The 20,058-nt window shown below is 47.0% G+C and overlaps 2 protein-coding genes across 10 annotated transcripts in view; one reads left to right on the forward strand and one right to left on the reverse strand.

Annotated features, from left to right (window-relative positions):
• The window catches only part of LOC146170929 (solute carrier family 41 member 1-like), a 247,126-nt gene that overhangs the window by 167,616 nt on the left and 59,452 nt on the right, over positions 1 to 20,058 (forward strand). For 4 of the 9 annotated variants that reach the window (XM_084586680.1, XM_084586681.1, XM_084586679.1 and 1 more), the window contains 2 exons: positions 1,401 to 1,589; positions 12,094 to 12,318. In XM_084586680.1, coding sequence (XP_084442806.1) covers positions 1,419 to 1,589; positions 12,094 to 12,318 — 396 coding nt within the window. In that variant the 5' untranslated portion in view covers positions 1,401 to 1,418. The remainder of the gene's footprint in view (positions 1 to 1,400; positions 1,590 to 12,093; positions 12,319 to 20,058) is intronic. The other 5 variants (XM_084586677.1, XM_084586675.1, XM_084586676.1 and 2 more) reach the window with 2 other exon arrangements.
• On the reverse strand, positions 3,861 to 7,666 carry LOC146170930 (uncharacterized). Its single transcript, XM_084586692.1, has 2 exons — positions 7,653 to 7,666; positions 3,861 to 4,824 (listed from the first exon to the last, which is right to left on the reverse strand). The coding sequence occupies exons 1-2, from the start codon at positions 7,664 to 7,666 to the stop codon at positions 3,861 to 3,863; spliced, it is 978 nt and encodes a 325-aa protein (XP_084442818.1).

The following is a 20,058-nucleotide window of genomic DNA, read 5'->3' on the forward strand; positions in this document are numbered from 1 at the left end:
AAAGCTCTGGGCCTGTAGTTGACTGCCCGAATGCCATCGGGGCAAGCATTAGTCGACCGGCTCATGGCGTGCTCCACGGGGAAGCTGTCGATCGCGGTATAGATAGTTCAGTGTAGGAAAATCCCCATGCAGTGCCGCACAATTAACGTCCATGACCTTAACTCACGGCAGCATTCAGCTAAATTTCTCCAAACTGGTGCGCTGGTTATTCAATAGCTTTAAATATGCGCGTGCACTTCCTTGGAGGTTGAAGTTGTGAGAAACAGATGCGAGAACCCCTCGAGGCTATACTAAATACAGTAATTACGATGACAGCTTAAGTGACTGTTCAAGACTCGAATGGATGTCCAACTTTACACACACATGCAGTCACAAGTTGCATGATGTGCTCATACTGCGGCGTAGCATTCAAATCTGTATTTGTTACAGCCGCTGGCATGCGGCCTTATCAGTGTCATTGTTGCGCACACATCAATTCGGTACTCTTTGTTTATTCATGCTCGTTTTCGCGAGACTCAGTTTTATCATTCCTTTGCCGCGAAAGATGCGCAGAGATTTATCTTGAAGGTTCCAGCCACTCACGTGTGTTTCTGCAATGTTCCAGGTTATGCTAGTCACCGTTAGCGGCTTTACCTAGATGCTTCTTCGCTGCCTTTAAATTGAGCGTTGACGTGAGCGGCGAGCATTTTTAGTTCGACAACTGACAAACACGTTTGCTGATATCGTCGTTGCCGACTCGCATACTTCTTTTGCGGGCACAAGTCAGAAAGAGTTTCATTCAAATGCAACGCCAGTGTCTTCATTTAGGGCTACAGGGCTTGTCACCCTATGCGACAATGTTAAAGCCTAGTTTCACCACTGAATTGTTTTTGCAAGGCCGGAAGCGTTTCTTGTAGCTGTTCGGTTTCTCTACTCCTAAGCATAACCCTGCGAAATGGTCCCATGACGTCCTTTTAAAGTAGCGAGCAGGACACGCCTGGCCGACCCTGTGTGACCATACAGTAGGCTAATGAAGCCACTGAACTCGTGCTTGTATGCATAAAGCAAGCCTAGCATCGCCTGTTCTGTCCAGTTCCTGTTGTGTGTGCGTGCGCCTGTGTGTGTGTGTGTGTGTGTGTGGTGTGGGGGGATCCGCACCATAATCTCATATGACGCACTTTAGAGAATTCATACACGGTAAATATAAATGCGCCGACCCCCCCCCCCTCCGCACACACACACGCACGCACGCAAGAAGAAAGCGAGTGTATGTGTGTGTGTGGTTTTCGGCGCTCTCAAATTATGATCAGCTATCAAGTAGCCCAAGAAGAATTTCTTTTAAGCTATATTGCGTTGTCCCGTTGTCGGACGTTCACGTCACTGTGCAGCTTCTCAAAGCGCCTGCTGTCCTCTTTTTTCAGCTAGGCTGACCGGCAGCCATGCCTCCCGAGAAGATGGAGTACGGCTCCACAGGGCACTGCGAAGATGCTGAGCTTGTGCGCGCCGCCGCCGCCGTGCAGTGCATCGCAGCGAGCGTGCGCGCTGCCAGCCTGCCTGAGAGCGGGACCCTGCGCCGCGAAGGAGGCCTCACCATTGTGCCACTGGGAAGGGTATTTTGCTTTCTCCTTCCTCTGATTGAAGGCGGCAGCGTTGAAGGATATGTTCTTGGGAAAATCCGGTCGACGTTCCAAGCGTAGTCACGGGTGCGGTTCTGGCAGCTGGAATGTGGCAGCTGGTGATACGGCCGGGCACTGGCTAGAGGAATGTCGCTGGACCACATGACATGCGTTGTAGAAGTACTCTCTGAAGGACTAGTTGGTTCATACCAACCAATGAGACGGTACATGGAGACGAACACGGGAAAAGAACAGGAAAAGAAAGATCGCCTACTACCCAGTTTATTTCTGAAGACACCATCTTTTTATACGCCAATGTACATCAGATAAAACCTACCGCGAAAAAATATTTAATAAAATGAATATTGCGAGAAAAAAATTTGGAGAGATGGTGTTTTAAAGCAAATGCAAATCGCAGTCAATCGCAAAAATCAATGACTGTGGAGTGAAAATGTCATGTCTCTGCTTGAATGTTTTCTTCCCTCCACAGTCACTGATTTTAATCAAAGGTTTTATTTGCAAAAATCAGGAGTCTGCATTGATTCGTCTATCGCCCCTATCTTGACCGGTATCCTGTATTGACGAGCGCATCTGTGCGCAGGTAAATGGGACACCTGTTAAATGGGTTTTTCGTTTTATTGATGTTGTGTTTGATGATACTACATCTTTTATCTTCGACGAAACGATTGCTGAAGTTTTTAGCATTTTTAGAGACAATTCCTGGGGCTTTCCATTTCTTGGGCGTTCAGTTAAACCTTTGTGGGAAAGATCATGTGTGCTGGATGTACGAACCCAGATCCAGAAAAAGCCTCATGCCGTTCAGCAGCGCCCATTCCAAACTGGTAAAGCGAACCATCGCCATGACCTGCATACATGCCGCTCTCTCAAAGTCCTGCAAACAGCTGGCTTTGACAACCAGCTTCAGAGACTGGAGAGTGCCGGCTACCCGTGCTTCTTGATAACAGCTGTTTCCGAATCTCTGCTGCAAGAAATCAAACTCACTTTCAGCGGTGAGGAGCCATGTAAGCTGAATGATAAGAGGCCTGTGGTGGTAATTCCGTACATTTACAAATTAGCGCACAACATCAAGTAGACAGGCTGACGATATAGAGTGAACGTGGTGTTTTCAGCGCCATGTAACCGAGGGCCAGTTGATATTATCTATCAGATTCCGTTCGAGCACGGACGAGTCTACATCGGTCAAACTGGCCGATGTTTCAATGAGAGGGCTAACGAGCACAAGCGGTCAGTAAAAGCAATGAAAGGAGGAACCTACCAGATCACTGCAGAGATTGCAAAGACTGCAAACACGTGCTATTTATCGGCAAAGGCATAGAGCGAGTAGAAAGGGAAATAATTGGGTCCACGTGCATAAGAACGTCGTCGGTAGAGCTTACCGACCAGGAACTGGGTTTTTTAGACGGTCGCTTTAGATACCGAGAACGTCATTTTACTGTTTTTTGTTATTACCACGTTCTACCTATGATGGTAATGTGCGGTTCCTGATAGTGAGCCTTTTTTTTATCGATTCTCCTTTTGTTCACCTTGCTTCGGCTGCGATTTGCAGTTGCTTTAACACACCATGCCTCTGGGTTTTTTGTCGCAATATATATATATATATATATATATATATATATATATATATATATATATATATATATATATATATATATATATATATATATATATATATATACCAAAATGAAATCTTGGCCACGGTCAATAGTAGTGAAAAATGAAGACTAACGTGTGAAACAATTTATTGATGTTTCGGCTGTGGAACAGCCTTCGCCAGAATGTCGGCACTGAAAGGGAAGTTAGAGTATTTGTACTAAGATAATACAAAAGATTTGTACAAACCGCACGGAAAAGTATAGACGCATCGGGCACGTGACAATAGGGCGATATGTGGGTCACTGTAGGAGTATTGTCTATCATAAATGCGGTGGCAGCAGATAAGTATACATACCTTGAAACATACATGTGCGAGATATTCAGTAGGCATAGCATCAGTTCAAAGATAACCATGTACAATTGCTAGACAGCAAAATTAAAGAAGCGAGAAATTACACAATAAAGAAAATGCGGCTCAATGAACAGCATAAAGATTAGCACGCAATATCATCACTACATCCTAAAAGAAAACGATATGCTCCACCCAAGCACAAAAAGAAAAAGAAAAACACGCAAGCGCTGTAGATATGCGAAGACAATGAACGAGATGCGGCACTAACACAACATTGACATAGGAACATATTTGGGCGTTCAGGGTGCAGGGATCGAACTAAATTTTCCTGTGCTTTCATTTAAACCTGAAGACACTGCTTTGAATTTATAGATAAGAAACGCCTCTCTAATTTCGCGCTCATGATTGCTTTTAAAACCGGATTCGAGAATAGCGGCTGAAATCTGGTCAAATGAATAACCGGATAGTTGAACATGCATTGATAGAGGCAGGTGTGGAAGTGATTGAACATGGGCTCTGTGATTATTAAAGCGCAATCTAAACGGGGTTTCAGTTTGTCCTACATATTGTTGGTTACATACGGTGCATTGCAGTAGGTAAATAACGTTTGAAGTATCGCAGGTGAAGTCGCTGTGAATGTTAAAACGAAACTTTGACCAAGTGCTATGGACGCTCTGTGATGTGGTCATGTGGGGACACACTTTACACCTGTTCTTATTACAAGGATGGCAGCCTATGGGTTCCGGAGAATCTGTTTTCGATGATGTTAGTATATCTCGTAGGTTTCTCGATCTTCTGTAAACTGCCCTGGGTGGCTCTACGAATATGTTCCTAAGACGGTCACTTTGCATGAGAATGTTGTGATTCTTTTTAAGGATTGCCGAAACGTTCGGAGCAGAAGCAGAATGAGTCAGGACAAGGTTAGTATGCAAGAGGGGAGTTTTCGGTTTGTCTTTGGCAAGTAGAATTCTACGGTCTTGTGTATCAGCGCGCTTAATGGCGTCATCTATGAGCTGCAGGGGGTATTTTTGTTTAATGAGCGAGGTGCCAAGCGTGGCACAGTTATGTTCGAAATCAGATTGCTTTGAGCAAATTCGTTTGAAACGAACTGCTTGACTGTAGGGGACACTGGTTTTCACGTGCTTGACATGGCCGCTATCGAAGTGCAGATATTGTTCACGGTCAGTCGGTTTTCGGTACACTGTTGTAGTTAAGCTGCCTTCCTGAAGGGAAATTGTGACTTCAAGAAAATTGATTGTATATCTAGAGTACGTGTGGGAAAATGATATAGAAGGGTGCAAGCTGTTGAAATCCGCTATGAGTGATAGGAGCTCGGCTTCGCCATGGGGCCAGATAAGAAATATATCATCAATATAACGTTTGTAGTAAAAAGGTACTAAGGATCGGCTTTGAAAAAATTTGTTTTCCAGCATGGCCATAAATATGTTTGCGTAATTAGGTCCTATTCTTGTACCCACTGAGGTACCACTGATCTGGACATTATGCTTTCCGTCAAACTCGAAATTATTAAGCTCTAATATAAGTTTGAGTAGGGTGGCCAATGTGTTACTGCAGATTATCTTTTCAATGCAAGCTTCATCTATATATATATATATATATATATATATATATATATATATATTTGCGATGGGTTTTATCTGATGTACATTGGCGTATAAAAAGGTGGTGTCTTCAGAAATAAATTCAATTGGTAGTAGTATCTATTTCTTTCCCTCTTCTTTTCCTGTGTTCGCCTCCTTGCGCCGTTTCATTGGTTGGTCACATGACATAAACGAGTTCGCAAGCGCTGCCATCTCGAGCAGTGCCTTTGAGATGGTGGGCGGGGTCAGACTGGAAATAAACAGTGGGTGCTTGAACCTCCAGTTGGACACACTACCACTAGGCGCGACGCAGGCCAGTCCATGAATGGCTTGGCTGAATCGGTGCTTTATACCTATGTCGGTAGGTTTTGCAAATAATGTATGCAGTTTTATGTTAACGAACAGGTATGAGATGACTTCTTCATGGATCACTACCTTGTCGTGGCGGAGGGGCTTGCAAAACTCGATGAAGTCGTAAGCTCTGCTGTGTAGGGCCACCCAAGATAGACAGGTCACGGCAGAGAGATCTGACAAAATGTGATTCACTGGAGAAGGTAATGGCAACCCACTCCACTATTTCTTGCCATGAAAATCCTATGGCCAGTCACATTAGCATTAATGATAGGACGCCGGAAGATGAGCCCCCCCCCCCCCCCCCCCCAGGTTGGAAGGCGTCCCACATGTTACTGGGGATGAACAAAGGGCGATTCCTAGTGGCTCCAGGACGAATGAAGCGGCTGTGCTGGGCAAAAGGACGCTCAGTTGTGGATGTGAAGGGAAGCGACCGGACACTCTGATCTTGCAAGGAGATATATCACATAGCAACATGGAATGTAAGATCTATGACGCAAGGTAAACTGGATGTCGTCAAGCGAGAAATGGACAGATTGATATCTTGGGTATCAGCGAGCTCAAGTGGGCCTGAATGGGAGAATTTAATTCCGGCGACCATTATGACTTTTATTGTGGGAACGAATCCAGGAGAAGGAAGGGGGTCACTCTCATAGTAAACAGAAGAATGGGCAAAGCAGTGCTAGGGTACAACCCCAAAGGCGATCGAATGATTTCACTTCGGATCCAAAGTCACTCTTTCAATATAACAGTTATCCAAGTTTATGCACTGCTGAAAAAGCTGACGTTGAGATATTTTATGCTGACCTGAAATGCATTTTAGACCGCACTCCATCATCAGACGTCCTTTGTCTCATAGGCGACTGGAATGCTAAGGTGGTGAGTGAAGAAATACCCGGAATTACAGGCAAGTTCGGTTTTGGTGAGCCAAATGAAGCTGAGCAGAGGCTAGTAGAGTTTTGTCAAGAACAACCTGACCATAGCGAATACTCATTTTCAACAGCACAAGAGGTGCCTGTACACATGGACTTCACCGGACGGTCTGTACAGGAATCAGATCGATTATATTCTTTGCCGGCAGAGATGGAGAAGCACTTAGAAGCAGTTAAAACAAGGCCTGGGGCCCATTGTGGCACCGATCATCAGCTTCTTGTTGTCAAAATTAAGCTTCGATTGAGGAAAACTCAGAAAACTAGAAGGCCTTCCAGGTATGATCTGGATCAAATTCCGGTAGAATATGCTGTGGAAGTGAGCAATCGATTTCAAGAATTAGATCTAGAAGACAGAGAGCCCGAAGAGATGTGGACTGATGTTCGTGATATAATACAAGAAGTTGCTACTAAGGTAGTTCCAAAGCAAAAGAAATGCAAGAAAGCAAACTGGTTATCTGAAGAGGCTTTGCAAACAGCAGCGGAAAGGAGGATGGCAAAAGTTATGGGGAAAGAGAAAAATACAAGGTTCTCTATGCGGATTTTCAGAAAATAGCAAGGAGAGATAAGAATGCCTTCATGAACATACAGTGCCAAGCAGTTGAGGACAACAGCCAAATGAGGAACACAAGAGCTCTGTATAAGACAATCAAAGATATTAAAAGGAAGCTTCTGTGCTAAGCTGGGCATGAGAAAGGACATACGAGGCAGGGACCTCACTGAAGCCTCAGAGATAAAGAAGAGGTGGCAGGAATACACAGAAAAACTGTACAAGAAGGACCCGGATGTGCAAACTCAACATAAGACGGTTGTGATTAGTGATCTCGAGCCGGGCATCCTGAAGAGTGAAGTTGAATGGGCCTTAGCCAGCCTTGCTAAGAACAAAGCTAGCGGAATTGATGGCATTCCAGCTGAGTTGCTCCAAAACCTCAACCATGGCGCTGTTAACATTCTGCATACATTATGTCAGAAGATTTGGACAACCCTGCAGTGGCCACAGGATTGGAGGAGGCCAGTTTACATCCCCATTCCAAAAAAATGCAGTGCCAAAGATTGTTCCAACTAGCCTACGATCGCGCTTATTTCGCATGCTAGCAAGGTGATGTTGAAAATTCTTCAATGTAGGCTGCAGCAGTATGTGGATCGGGAGCTTCCGGACGTGCAAGCTGGGTTTCGCAAGGGCGGAAGAACTAGAGACCAGATTGCCAACCTTCGCAGGATCATGGAAATAGCAAGAGAGTTCCAGAAACCCATCTACTTCAGCTTTATTGATTATGCGAAAGAGTGTGACTGCGTAGATCACAGCAGATTGTGGCAAGCTCTCCAAGAGATGGGAGTTTCAATTCACCTCATCTGTCTCCTCAGTAACCTGTATGAAGGGCAAGAGGCCACAGTCAGAACTGGGCATGGTCTTACTGATTGGTTTCCGATTGAGAAAGGAGTGAGACAAGGCTGCATACTGTCGCCCTGCCTATTTAACCTATATGCAGAGTGCATCATGAGGAAGGCCGGTCTGGACGAGTCTTCAGCTGGAGTGAAGATTGCTGGAAAACGTATCAACAATCTTAGATATGCGGATGATACCACTTTATTTGCAGAAAGTGAAGTGGAACTCAAGAGACTTCTGATGCGCGTACAAGAAGAGAGTGAGAAGTTTGGGCTTAAACTGAACGTTAAAAAGACAAAGATCATGGCGTCTTGCCCTATCAAGTCCTGGAGCATCAATGGACAAGAAGTGGAAGCTGTGACAGATTTTCTCTTCTTGGGCTCCAAGATTACCTCGGAAGGAGACTGCAGCCATAAAATTAGGAGACACCTGCTTCTGGAAAAGAGAGCGATGGTTAGCCTTGACGGCCTAGTAAAGAGCAGAGACATTAGTCTGCCAACCAAGATCCGTATAACTCGTGCTATGGTCTTTCCAGTTGTGATGTATGAATGCGAGAGTATGACTGTGAAGAAGGCTGACCACCGAAGAATTGCCGCGTTTGAATTGTGGTGCTAGCGGAGACTCATGAGAGTTCCTTGGACGGCCAGAAGATCAAATCAGTCAATATTGTCAACCATAAACCCTGACTGCTCATTGGAGGTTCAAATTCTAAAGTTAAAGCTGATCTACTTTGGTCATCTGATGAGAAGAGAGGAGTCGCTGGAGAAAGATTGAATCTTGGGAAAGGTTTAAGGTCACCGGAGAAGGGGTAGGCAGCGAACGCGATGTTTAGATGGCATCCTCGAGGCGCTGCTGATGAAGTTATGTGATGTTAGGTAGATAGTGACAGAGGGTCACGAAGAGTAGGGCACGACTGAACGACTGAACTAAACTGATGTGATAAGAGGCACAGATTTGGGGATCAGTAGCGGTAAGTGCGTGCACGCGAACGAGGATTAGCGAAAAGGTCTGGCATCTACGCTGACACGGCGTAAACCATTAAAGCTTTCTCCCAAATAGTTTTCTCGGTGCTTATGACTAAGCAGTAGGATACTGTCACGGAATCCCTGTGCTACGTGGAGCCATTACAAATCAAATTAAAGAAGGGCGGTCTGCCAAGTGTTGAACTGAATCTGCAATCCCGGGTTCCGGCTGGAGACATGAATGAATGTGTTTGTCACCCGTTAATTTATTATTAGTTATTAACGATGCGCCACTAATTGTGCGCACACTCCCAGACACATTTAGAGTGAAGGGGGTAGTTGTCCCGGTCTCAAAGGAGTGCCGTCGACTTGCGTGGCAAGCTCAGCCGGAAGTCAGCTACCTTGTAAAAACAGAAGGGGAGGGGGGGGGGGACGTTTGGTGCCCAGCTTTCGCCGGTATAAGCCAGAGTAAGGGTCAGAGCGAGAAGTAACAATCAAAAGCAAACCTTATATACAGCAAGAGACGATACAGAGGAAAACACATTGACACTTAAAATATACAGATGAGAGGTTCACAAAAATGCATTGATAAACATAGAACTAAAGAGGTCATAATACACAGGCTTTACAACCGACAACAATACACGAGACAGTCTAACAAACATGAAATTGTTCACCGTGAACTGTTGCGGACCGACGCCTAGAGAGTCACGATGTGGCCGCCATGTAAAACGAGCGCCGCTCCCTCGCGAATCCGGGGGCTTGCCGAGCAGTGGGTTGACCCCGGGAGCCAAATAGTAGCACTTGCGAACTCGCCGCAATACTAGCTCAAACAGTGGATGACTATCAAATAAAAATAGTTAATGAAATAAGTCAATTAAGGTGGCGTCAAGGATGTGTCCTCACGCAACATCTAGTCGAGCCAAAAAAGGGCATAGGAAGGGATTGGCGCGCAATTTGAAAGTAACTAAGACTAAAATGGGTAAACAAAAAGGGAATTAAGCAACTAGAAGCAGCCAAAACCAAACAACAACAGCATCCGTGCTTTCGCATTACTCCATTGCAGATTCCGCAGAGCTCTTGAAGTTTTTAATGCGTAAGCATTAGGTGGGTATGTTTTCAAAGTCGTGTAGCCAGATGTTTGTTCGTATGGTTACCTTTCAACGAAACGAATGATAAGAAAATGAATGGTTGCACTAGATAGAGAATGAAAAACTTTGCTGGGAAAACATTTGGTGCATGCGGAGTATATGTTCATTAGAGCCAATTACGTCATTCAGACGTCGAAATAGTCAAGGTGGTAATGCCGACTTCCAAGGGGAGTCAGGTGGAGCCCAACCTTCATAGGATATTATGTCATAGTGCAAGGTCACAAATCGGAAGCCTCTTCTTCTACCGTGTCTCTCGTTTCGTCCACAAAGAATGTTTACGCATTACAAGAATGAGGGTCCCCGAGTGATCTCAAACGTTTTTTAGGCTGGTTTCGATCATCGAGTGTATGTAATCCATGACGCACCTTTCAAACCAGGCAACTCCTTTCGGCGAGTGTATTCAATTCTAGTGAGTTGAGGCTGCAGAGGTCTCGCGCAGAGGTTACGTGTTCTCTTGGATGTCGTAAAAGGGCCCTTCTCAGGAGGTTTTCCTCACTTTCGCCTCCATTGTTTTATGGCTGAGTCATGACCCCTGCTCGGGCGGGGTTTCTTCTGCAGCTGTGCTACGCTGCCATAGTCGAAGATGGTTGACGCAGTTATACAAGGATCACCGAGAGTGTCGTAGCGCGTTCCGCCAAAATGTCACGAAGCTCGTAAGATTTTTGTCCTCACTGGCGGCCGGTGTGAATAGCTCACCATGGGTACCAGCTTCATGCGACTCAAGCACACAGTGGCTCGAGATAAATAGGATGTTTGCGCTTTTAATGCAGATAATTTAAGGGACAACGTACGTGAATGGAAGGACCTCCGCGGTGTACTTCGTTTCCAACCGTCAGCCGAGAAAGCTACGATGCGTGCCTAACGCGGGCAAAGCCACTATCAGCACTCCGAAGTAGCTGGCTCGAATTCGGTCAAATATTCTATAGCTTCAAGAGGCCCGCGCGGCGGCGGAGAGCTTCGGGCTCTCTGTGCCGATGTGGGAGCTGCCCTCTACACCTGGCGCCTAGCCGAGTGTCCTCCAAGACCCCTACTGTGGGAAATAAAGTTTTACCAAACCAAACCAAGGGACATCTTATACTTGTTTCCATTGAGGCATTTCAAGAAAGCCTTCCTTCTTGTAAGTTATAGGCCATTGAGGCAGACGCTGCCTTCTTAGGTAAAGTTGTGAGTTGGGATACCGCCTACAAAAGCATGTGGACGTCGACATTTGGAACATTGGAGCGTTATTCACGCATGCGTACGTTTAATTTGCACTGTATTTATTGCAGTTCTCGCATTCGTGTCTTCACGTCGGAGTGATAGCGCACAAGATACTTTCAAGAAGCGTAAACGTTTGGGCGACTTGGTCAGATATATTTGACATGAATGCCGCGGCTTGTTCTTGTCTGTCTTCGTCTCTTCTTGCAACACGATTCATGTCTTTCGTCTTGCTCGCCTTAGTACGCGCGTCTTTGAGGCTAAACATTGAATTGAAAATATTTATATTTGAGTGCAAGAAAAAATTCGTGCCACCACCTTATTTTTCCGGCGCATTTTTTATTACCACGCCCTGTTATGCGCAGCAGTGCGCTTATGAAGCGGTGAAGTGAAACTCGCCGAAAAGAGAGAGTGCAATTTATTAGCGATTACGTCGAGGCCTTGATATTCGGTTTCGCTAAGCAGACAGGAGCCAATGGAGCTTGTTTTGTAGGCATAGTGGTGAAATCTGTTGAGTTTGTGGGAAAAATATTAAAATCACATTTGTAGAAGTTTTGCTATGTTTAGGAATGAAATCAGCTGTGGAAAGTCCTAACCTTAATTCTCGGTCAAAGATGAATAAACAAGTCGCAGCTGTATAAATAATTTATCGCGGCATTCGCTGCTGAAATGTGCAAGAATATATACCACTGTTATTCGAGACCAACTGCCGCTTACAGAACGGTGCAACCTTAGCCTCCAGTACTCGTAACTCATAACCGATGAGCTGTATTCTCGTGCATGACGCCTCAGACAGGATGCACTGTCTCACGAAGCGCCCTCCGTAACTGCGAGGAGGCGAGTTGTACAAATCGGGTGGAGTAGTATGGGGTTTCTTGAGCATAGTGTCCCAGATCGATTGGACACACTGCCTGGAGAACGGGGAGCGGCAGTCCTTTTCGTTTTGCTGCGCAGATGCATTCGTTGGAGAAGTGTCCGGCCGTGGTGCTGGGGTCCGGTGGTGGGTGCGGGGACACCGCCTCGGACGTCTCTTCCTCGGCCTTCGACGAGACCAGCGCACTGCTGAAGGGCGAGCGTGACGAGGAATCGTGGTGCGCCTTCCTGGCGCAAGTGTTCCCTTCCTTCATGCTTGCCGGCCTCGGAATGGTCGCCGCGGGACTGCTGCTCGACGCCGTCCAGGTATATGGTCCGCGACCAACACATGGCTTTAGCACAGCGTAAATATATCAGCTACGCCTGCGTTCCCCTAAAACTCCCTAATTCCTTTTGACCTGAAGGGCCGGAATGCGCCTATGGTCACCTGCACGTGTAGCTAACTGTCAGAACCTGTTTGTGGTTGCCATTTGTTCTGTTTCTACCCTAGTATATCGCGCATGTTTTGACACAGAACTGTTTGGGCCGACTAGACAGCCAGGAAACTGTGTTACAGTACGCGATGTATGCGGGCCGAGGTTGGCGACCTGCCGAAGGGAGGATTTGCGACTGCGGCTGACGACACACGCGCTGGGAACTAATGGAATGTCCACTAATTACAACTCACGCTCATAGGCATCTAGAGGAAAACTCAGGATTGGACGTTAAAGGAAATGCCGAGAATAAAATATCAAAGAGCACAGGACATCAAAGTCACGTACCTATCAAAAACAAAAAGGGTGGAGGAATAACGCAGGCGTGAGAGTGTTAAAAACGCGCCAGCAACTCAAAGTTCGCTCCATGTCATGACACATCCGGCTCAAGCGAGTGCAGTCTGCGAGAATTTAAGTGCGAGTGGTGGATGCACCTAGCTTGTTAACGTAAGAAGACGGGAAGTTGGTCTTGTTAATGTAATCATATTATTTTTCCGCTCAAAATACACAGGCAAACTCAAGGAGACACACGTATCTCTTCTTACTTTGTCCTATGTATTTTTCGTCGAAGGACAAACATAATATGCTTTATACTTACCAAGACCTCGTCCTGCGTCTCTACTTCTTTTTTCGGGTGTATTTCGCGCGAAAAGAGAATGCTTTTTACATGTAGTTTGATAACCGCAGTTGGAAAGCTAGAGAGGTTGATGCGGGGCTTTTCCCGGTGCTGGCAGGGCTTCCGAACTGCAACGTAGCGGGGGCATCATGAAGTTGGATCAGCGAATAGGTCTAAGTTCCCTGAGCGCATATTGCATGCACATGTGTAGTGACGTAGCCGAAACATGTTTATCGGAGTTGTCGTTTAGAGGGACTGGTTAATAGTGAGCTGTAGGGAAGGATCACGACAATGTTCGGCGCCGGTGTAAAGAAAGTCCGAGATAAAAAATAAGTGGATGGAGTCGTCTTCAGCGCATTCAGGGGATCGACGGGATGGCGAGACAGGCAGCCCACGTTTTTGCATAGTCGGCATAACACAAAAGTAAGTGTGCATTTCTGCAAATGTAAGGCCCAGCTACCTAGAGGGTCTGTAAGGTCCTTCAGGGATGTACCCACAAACTTGAGCTAAACTGGAAGCTGAGATGCTTAGTGAATGTTTTTGCAGTCTATAAAGGCAGGTGCAGTAGTGAACAAAAAGATATTATTACTAATTTTAATGTATCTTTTTCTACCGGTCCAAAATTAGCGCATGAGCTCGGCGGGAAGGCAGCGTCAGAATTTGCGCTCGCTACCAACCTTTATTGATAACCCAATTTAGCTGAACTTTTTCCCGCAGCAACTTTATTCAGGAACTGCTCTCTGCACTCCGTGAACGTACCGACGAAAATATGCGTTCCTATTTCAGAAATAAGTTTTCGCATTAGCCCGATGCCGTCACTACTTCGCATGCGGATCTTTCCCTTCTATCACCGCTTGACACTGCCGATGCACAGAGCCCAGAGAGCCGTCAACGAACGTCAGGTGCATGTTTTCCCAAAGCATCCAGATGAGCTCAGCGCGTCTAGGGAGGGGGAGGGGGGGGGGGGGTGGGCTAGAAGACATTTGGCAGAGAGGTGTACCCTCTAGTATAATTTGCAATTGCGGTTTTGGAGTCGCTGATGGTGTAGTTGGCACTGGTGGTCAGAGCCATGGCGATGGCGGTCTCTTCAGCCTCTTCTGCTGTGGAGCCTGGTGGCAGTTGGAAATTGAAGGGGTCGGTATTTAGTAGGTATACTAAAGCTCAAGCTTCCCGGTCGTCTAGAGCTGCATCTACCCAGATCGCATCCGGGGCGCCCTCGTACCACTTGGGTAGTGCTTTCGCCCGTACAGTCCTGCGGTCTTGATCCCGCAACGAGTTCATGTTTCGGGGTAGTGGTTTCACGTAGAAAGATCCCTTTATGTGGGATTGAAGCGTGCTTAGTTCTGGGTCATTGGCATGCATCCGGATGTTAGGTTTGTGCAATATTTGTCTGCCTGTGGGTGTGGCTGCAAGGCGCATGTATTGGGCTTGAAGGTGTGCTTCACTTAATTCGTGTATTGTATTGGGCAGTCACAGGACAAGTAGTTTCTCGTTTCTTGTGTTCCCTGGTAGATTCAGAGCCATTGTTGTCGCTTGCCGAATCATGCGTCTTGGTGCTGAGTTTCGCCTGCAGTTAGCCTTAGATAAGTGGTCGCGTAGACATTACGACGAACTGTGTAGACGTGGGTTATGCGGATGGTATCAGCTTCTCGGTGTCCGTGTGCCTTCCCAGTGACTCGTCTTATTAGTTGCGCGGTTGCGGCGAGGGTTTGTCTTTTTAGTGTCTCATTCTTCTTCTCGTCGTTCTCCAGATATAGACCAAGGTTACGTGGCGTGCTTACATGAGGGACGCCTCTACCCTGGATGCGTATCTCAATGTCCGTGTGGTAGATCCCACCTTTCGGCTACAGGATTAGAAGCTGCGATTTCTCCGGAGAACATTCAAGACCGATTGCGTGTGTGATGGTGTCCGCTGCGATTTTTAGGGTATTTTTTATTTGTCCGTCGGGCCCATGTGTTGTTCAGGAGTAATGTCGTCAGAATATAACGTGTGTTGAAGGTGGGGGATAGCTTCTAATCTGTGCGCAAGAGACATAAGCGTTATATTAAATAGAAAGGGAGATAAGACCGAGCGTTGTGGTGTTACTACTCTGGCCAGCATGTACGGCTGTGTGTAGGTTTTGTTGACGTGCAGCGTGGCTGTTTGGTTTTATAAGAAGGCCTTTACGTATCCGAGTGCCTTGGTACCTACGTTGAGGTCCGTTCGGGCTTGTAGAATGGCCGTGTGTTTGAATTTATCGAAAGCTTTTTGAGGTCAATGGCTAGAATTGCCTTCGTGTGTGCTGGCGCGCTCGGGTCGAGTACGTGAGTAGTTATCTGCAGTAAAGCCTCCTGAGTTGAGAACAGAGGTTGAAAGCATGGCAGAGTATGTGCCTATAGTGAGGTTTCGTAAGAGGTATGGTGTATGGTAAGACGTGCCAACACGACGTGTGCAAAGAGTTTCTAGACGTAAGAGATCAGTGATATGGGAGGTTTTATGGAGCTTACCATAGGAGGTCTACTTAGGACAGGTAGTAACCGCAGATCCGGACCACGAAAAGGAAATAACAAGAAGAATACGATTGGGATGGAGCGCATTTGGCAAGCACTCGCAGATTATGACTAGCAGCTTACCGGTATCGCTCAAGAGGAAAGTATACAACAGTTGCATCTTGCCTGTACTCACCTATGGGGCTGAAACGTGGAGGCTAACCAAGAGAGTCCTACTTAAGTTGAGGACAACCCAGAGGGCTATGGAACGAAAAATGGTAGGGGTAACATTAAGAGATAGCGTGCAGAGTGGGTCAGAGAAATAACTCAAGTTACCGACATTCTAGTAGAAATTAAGGAGAAGAAATGGACATGGGCAGGACATGTAGTGCGAAGAGAGGATAACCGATGGTCGCTGAGGGTAACAAACTGGATTCCAAGGGAAGGAAAGCGTAGCAGGGGGCGGCAGAAAGTTAGGTGGGCGGATGAGATTAAGAAGTTCGCAGGGGTCAAGTGGATGCAGCTAGCACAGAACAGGGTTAAGTGGAGAAATATGGGAGAGGCCTTCGCCCTGCAGTGGGTATAATCAGGCTGATGATGATGATGATGATGATATGGGACGAATGTTCGTAGGGGTAATTGGCTTATTCGGTCTCGGTATAAAGATTATCCTCCCATGCGTCCATGCGTTTGGGAGTGCACCGGCTTCCCACTGAAGGTTGAATAGGTCTGTAAGTGTTTGAAGGGATCTGTCGGTGAGATTGCGGAGTATGGCGTTGATGACTCGGTCTTTCCTCGTGTGGGGTTTCGAAGTTCCTGGAGAGCTGTTTGTACTTCTGCGAACGTGATCTTCGCGTCTAGCTGAGTATTAGTTGTGCCAGCATAGGGTGGTAGCCATTGTGGCTGTCCCCGGGCTGTGTATGGTTGGATCTCGTACTTTGCGCCTAAGTTTCGTATTGTCACATGATGGTGACAATGTCCTCAACAAATGAGGTGGCTTGATCTTCACTCGAATAAACTATTGGGCTGACTTGCGCCCGCAATGGGACTGAACAACTTGGCGGCAGCGATAGCAACAACTGTGCTCGGTAGTCGTTGATCTACGAATGCTCGTCGCATGCGCTAAAGCTCAATTTATAGGCGGCAAGGAAACATGGAGATAAAGCCCCAGACCGTGCCTAGCGTAATCTGGAACATTGCAGAAACACACGCTAGTGGCAGGAGCTTCTCGATTGCTCTCGACGCATCTTGTGCGACAAAGAAACTGATTAAACATCACGTCGCGATAACGAGCATAGACAAAAACAAAGGACAAATCGATCCCCGCGCTAGAATCACAAAAATAAGGCCGCATGGCGGCGGCTGTAAAAATAAAACAACAAATAAAGACTTGAACCGTTCGCGGTATCATTCGCACGTTAAAAGGCATCACCTCGATGCTTGCAAAATAAACACAGAAAGGTAAACAAAATACTATAAATTAAATTTACTGTCTTTTAGAGCGCGAAATAAACCTTCAGGCGCGCACCACATGGTGACTTCTGGGCACGCCTGGCGCCACTGGGATGTGGTCGTGCCGTTGAGGATGACTTCATAATTAAGTTTTCCTATGCGCCGAAGGACTTTGTATTGCCCAAAGTATCGGCGTGGTATCTTTTCACTTAGGCCACAACGGCGAATTGGAGTCCATAGCCAAGCAGGTCTGATTGGAGACGTCTTGCGTCGCTGACACTCACGGCACATTTTCACGTAATGTGCGACGTTGGCAGGTGACCGCGGCCATTGATACTTCTCTTGAACTCGATGCAGCGTGCTTGCCATTCCGAGATATCCTGATGTCAGCTGATCGCGGAGAGGCTGCAAAATTTCTTTTCTTAGTTCCTTCGCACCCAACAAAACGACATATCTCCTTATCGTGCCGAAGTTCTTTTTCACTATGACGTCGTTGTGCCAGGCGAAGAACGACCACTGATGCCCGAACACAGTCGGAGGAGAACCGATTTTGCCTTCTAGGTAGTCCGCTAGGTCTCTCAACTCAGGACCCGAGCGATGTTGTTGTGCAAATCTGCTGGCGCTTACCGGTCCCAAGAAGGTTGTCTTCTTTCGACGGCGCGTCAACAGGGGCTCGTGACAAGCAGTCTGCATCGGAATGCTTGCGGCCAGACTTGTAGACGACTGTTATGTCGAATTCTTGAAGAAGCAGGCTCCATCGCGCAAGGCGGCCGGAGGGATCTTATCAGTTGGTGAGCCAGCACAGAGCATGGGGGTTTCTTACAACCCTGAATTGTCGTCCGTACAAATAGGGGCGAAATTTTGATGCGGCCCAAATGATGGCAAGGCATTCTTTCTCCTTTGTCGAATGGTTGGCGTCAGCTTTCGACGGGGAACGACTCGCGTAAGCGATATTATTTTCCTATCCGTCAATTTTCAGATCAAGAACGGCGCCAAGGCTAACGCTGCTTGCGTCGATATGAATTTGTCTCCGCATTTTCATCCAAGTGTCCGAGTACAGGAGAGGACTGTAAGCGGCGCTTAGGTTTCTTAAAAGCATCATATTGCTGCGCTTTCCAATTAAAAGGTACGCCTGTCTTTGTAAGCTGCGTAAACGATTCGGCGATGCGCGAAACATTTCTGACAAATTGCCAATAGCAAGCGCAGAGCCCAAAGAAATGCGTACAGCTTTCTTGTCGGCTGGCTGTGGAAACTGTGCAATCGCAGCTGTTTTGTCCGAGTCAGGGCGAATACCATCCTTGCTAGCGATGGAACCTAGGAACCGTACTTCCTCGTAGGCGAAGTAGCATTTCTGTGGTTTCAACGTTAGTCCTGATGTTGACTGCTTCGAGCACTGTCCGAAGCCTTTTTAGATGGTCTTCAAAGCTTGAGGAGATGACGACATCATCCAAGTATACCTGATCTGCCACTTCAAGCCCGCCAGCTCCATTACCCGTTGAAGCGTTGCTGGTGCGGAGCAGAGGCAGAATGGCATCACTTTGAACTCTAATAGGCAGCCGATGTGATGGATGCAGCTTTCTCGCGATCTCTTTTGTCGATCTCAGTTGGCAAATATCCGCTCTTCAGGTCCATCGATGTGGAGTATTTGGCATTCCATGACTGGGAGGTGGTAGACGTCTTTTTTTGTTATGCTATGCAAGCGCTGGTAATTGGCGCAGAAGCGAAGAGTGCCGTCTTTGTTCTTTACCAAATCAACTGGCGCCGCCCAGAAGCTCATTGATGGCTGAATAACGTCGTCCCGAAAAATTTCTTCTACTTGATCATTGACGGCCTGGCGTTCTCTCAAGGATACACGGTAGGGGCCTTTGGCGCAGAGGTCTGGAGTGTTCATCCGTGACGAGGCGGTACTTGGCTAAAGGAGCTTTCGAAGTTGACGAAAGCATTCGCTGTAATTTTGAAGAATGGTCCTTATCTTGTCTGCTTCGGGGTAGTGCTGGATGGATGGTGGCCTTGCTCAGTTTGGTTATTCGCGGGCTCGTCGGAGAGGGCGAAGACATTGCTCATGTCTGCTAATTCGTCCAGGAAAGCGACCGTTGTTCCCTCGTTGAGATGCCGGTATTCGTCGGTGAAGTTGGCCGGCCTTTTCCGGTTCGTGCCCCCTGACAAGAAGAAGCTATACTACCATTTGTTGTGCACCAATGGCTCGGCTCTGGCCATTTACGGACTACCCAAGGTCCACAAACCTGGCGTTCCCTTGCGACCCATAGTAGACTTCACCAGGTCACCGCTGCAAAAACTTTCAGGATACCTGCACAAAGTACTGTGCCCCTTAGCAGGAAAATCTAGGACACACGTAACGAATTCTTCGGATTTTGTTGAAAAACTTCGTAGCTTGAAGTTGGACGCAGCTGACGTGATGGTGTCCTTTGACGTAGTGTCCCTGTTCACCAGTGTGCCTATCGCTCTAGCCATCAGCACGTGCGAAGAAGTGCTCCGAAGCGACAGTGCTCTCGCTGAACGCACACCCTTTGATGTCGCCGACCTGTGCACATTGTTGCGATTCTGCCTAAGCAACACTTATTTTACCTACCACTCGAAGTTCTACAAGCAGACAGAGGGTACGGCAATGGGTGCTTCAATATCTGTCACCACCGCTAACCTTGTTATGGAGGCTCTGGAAGAAAAAGTTCTCGCCAGTTTTACGCCAGCCCCAAAAGTATTCTACCGTTATGTGGATGACTGTTTTTGCATCCTGCGAAGAGAAGACACCTCTCGATTTCTACATGCTTTAAATTCAGTGGAACCGGTTCTGCAGTTCACTGTCGAGTTCGAAAAGCAAAACTGCCTACCATTTCTCGACGTGCTTGTGACCCGAAAAAACCATGACCTTTCGTTCACCGTGTACCGCAAGCCCACACACACTGGACGTTATCTGGATTTTAACTCGAACCATCCAATGGCTCACAAGAAGTCAGTCGTTTCTTCACTTGTAACCCGGGCCAGAACGATCTGCAACGACCAAAACAGGGAGTCCGA

This window comes from Amblyomma maculatum, unplaced genomic scaffold (genome assembly GCF_055883805.1).
Source record: "Amblyomma maculatum isolate TAMU_Amacu unplaced genomic scaffold, ASM5588380v1 scaffold_27, whole genome shotgun sequence".
In the NCBI taxonomy this organism is placed as follows: domain Eukaryota; kingdom Metazoa; phylum Arthropoda; class Arachnida; order Ixodida; family Ixodidae; genus Amblyomma; species Amblyomma maculatum.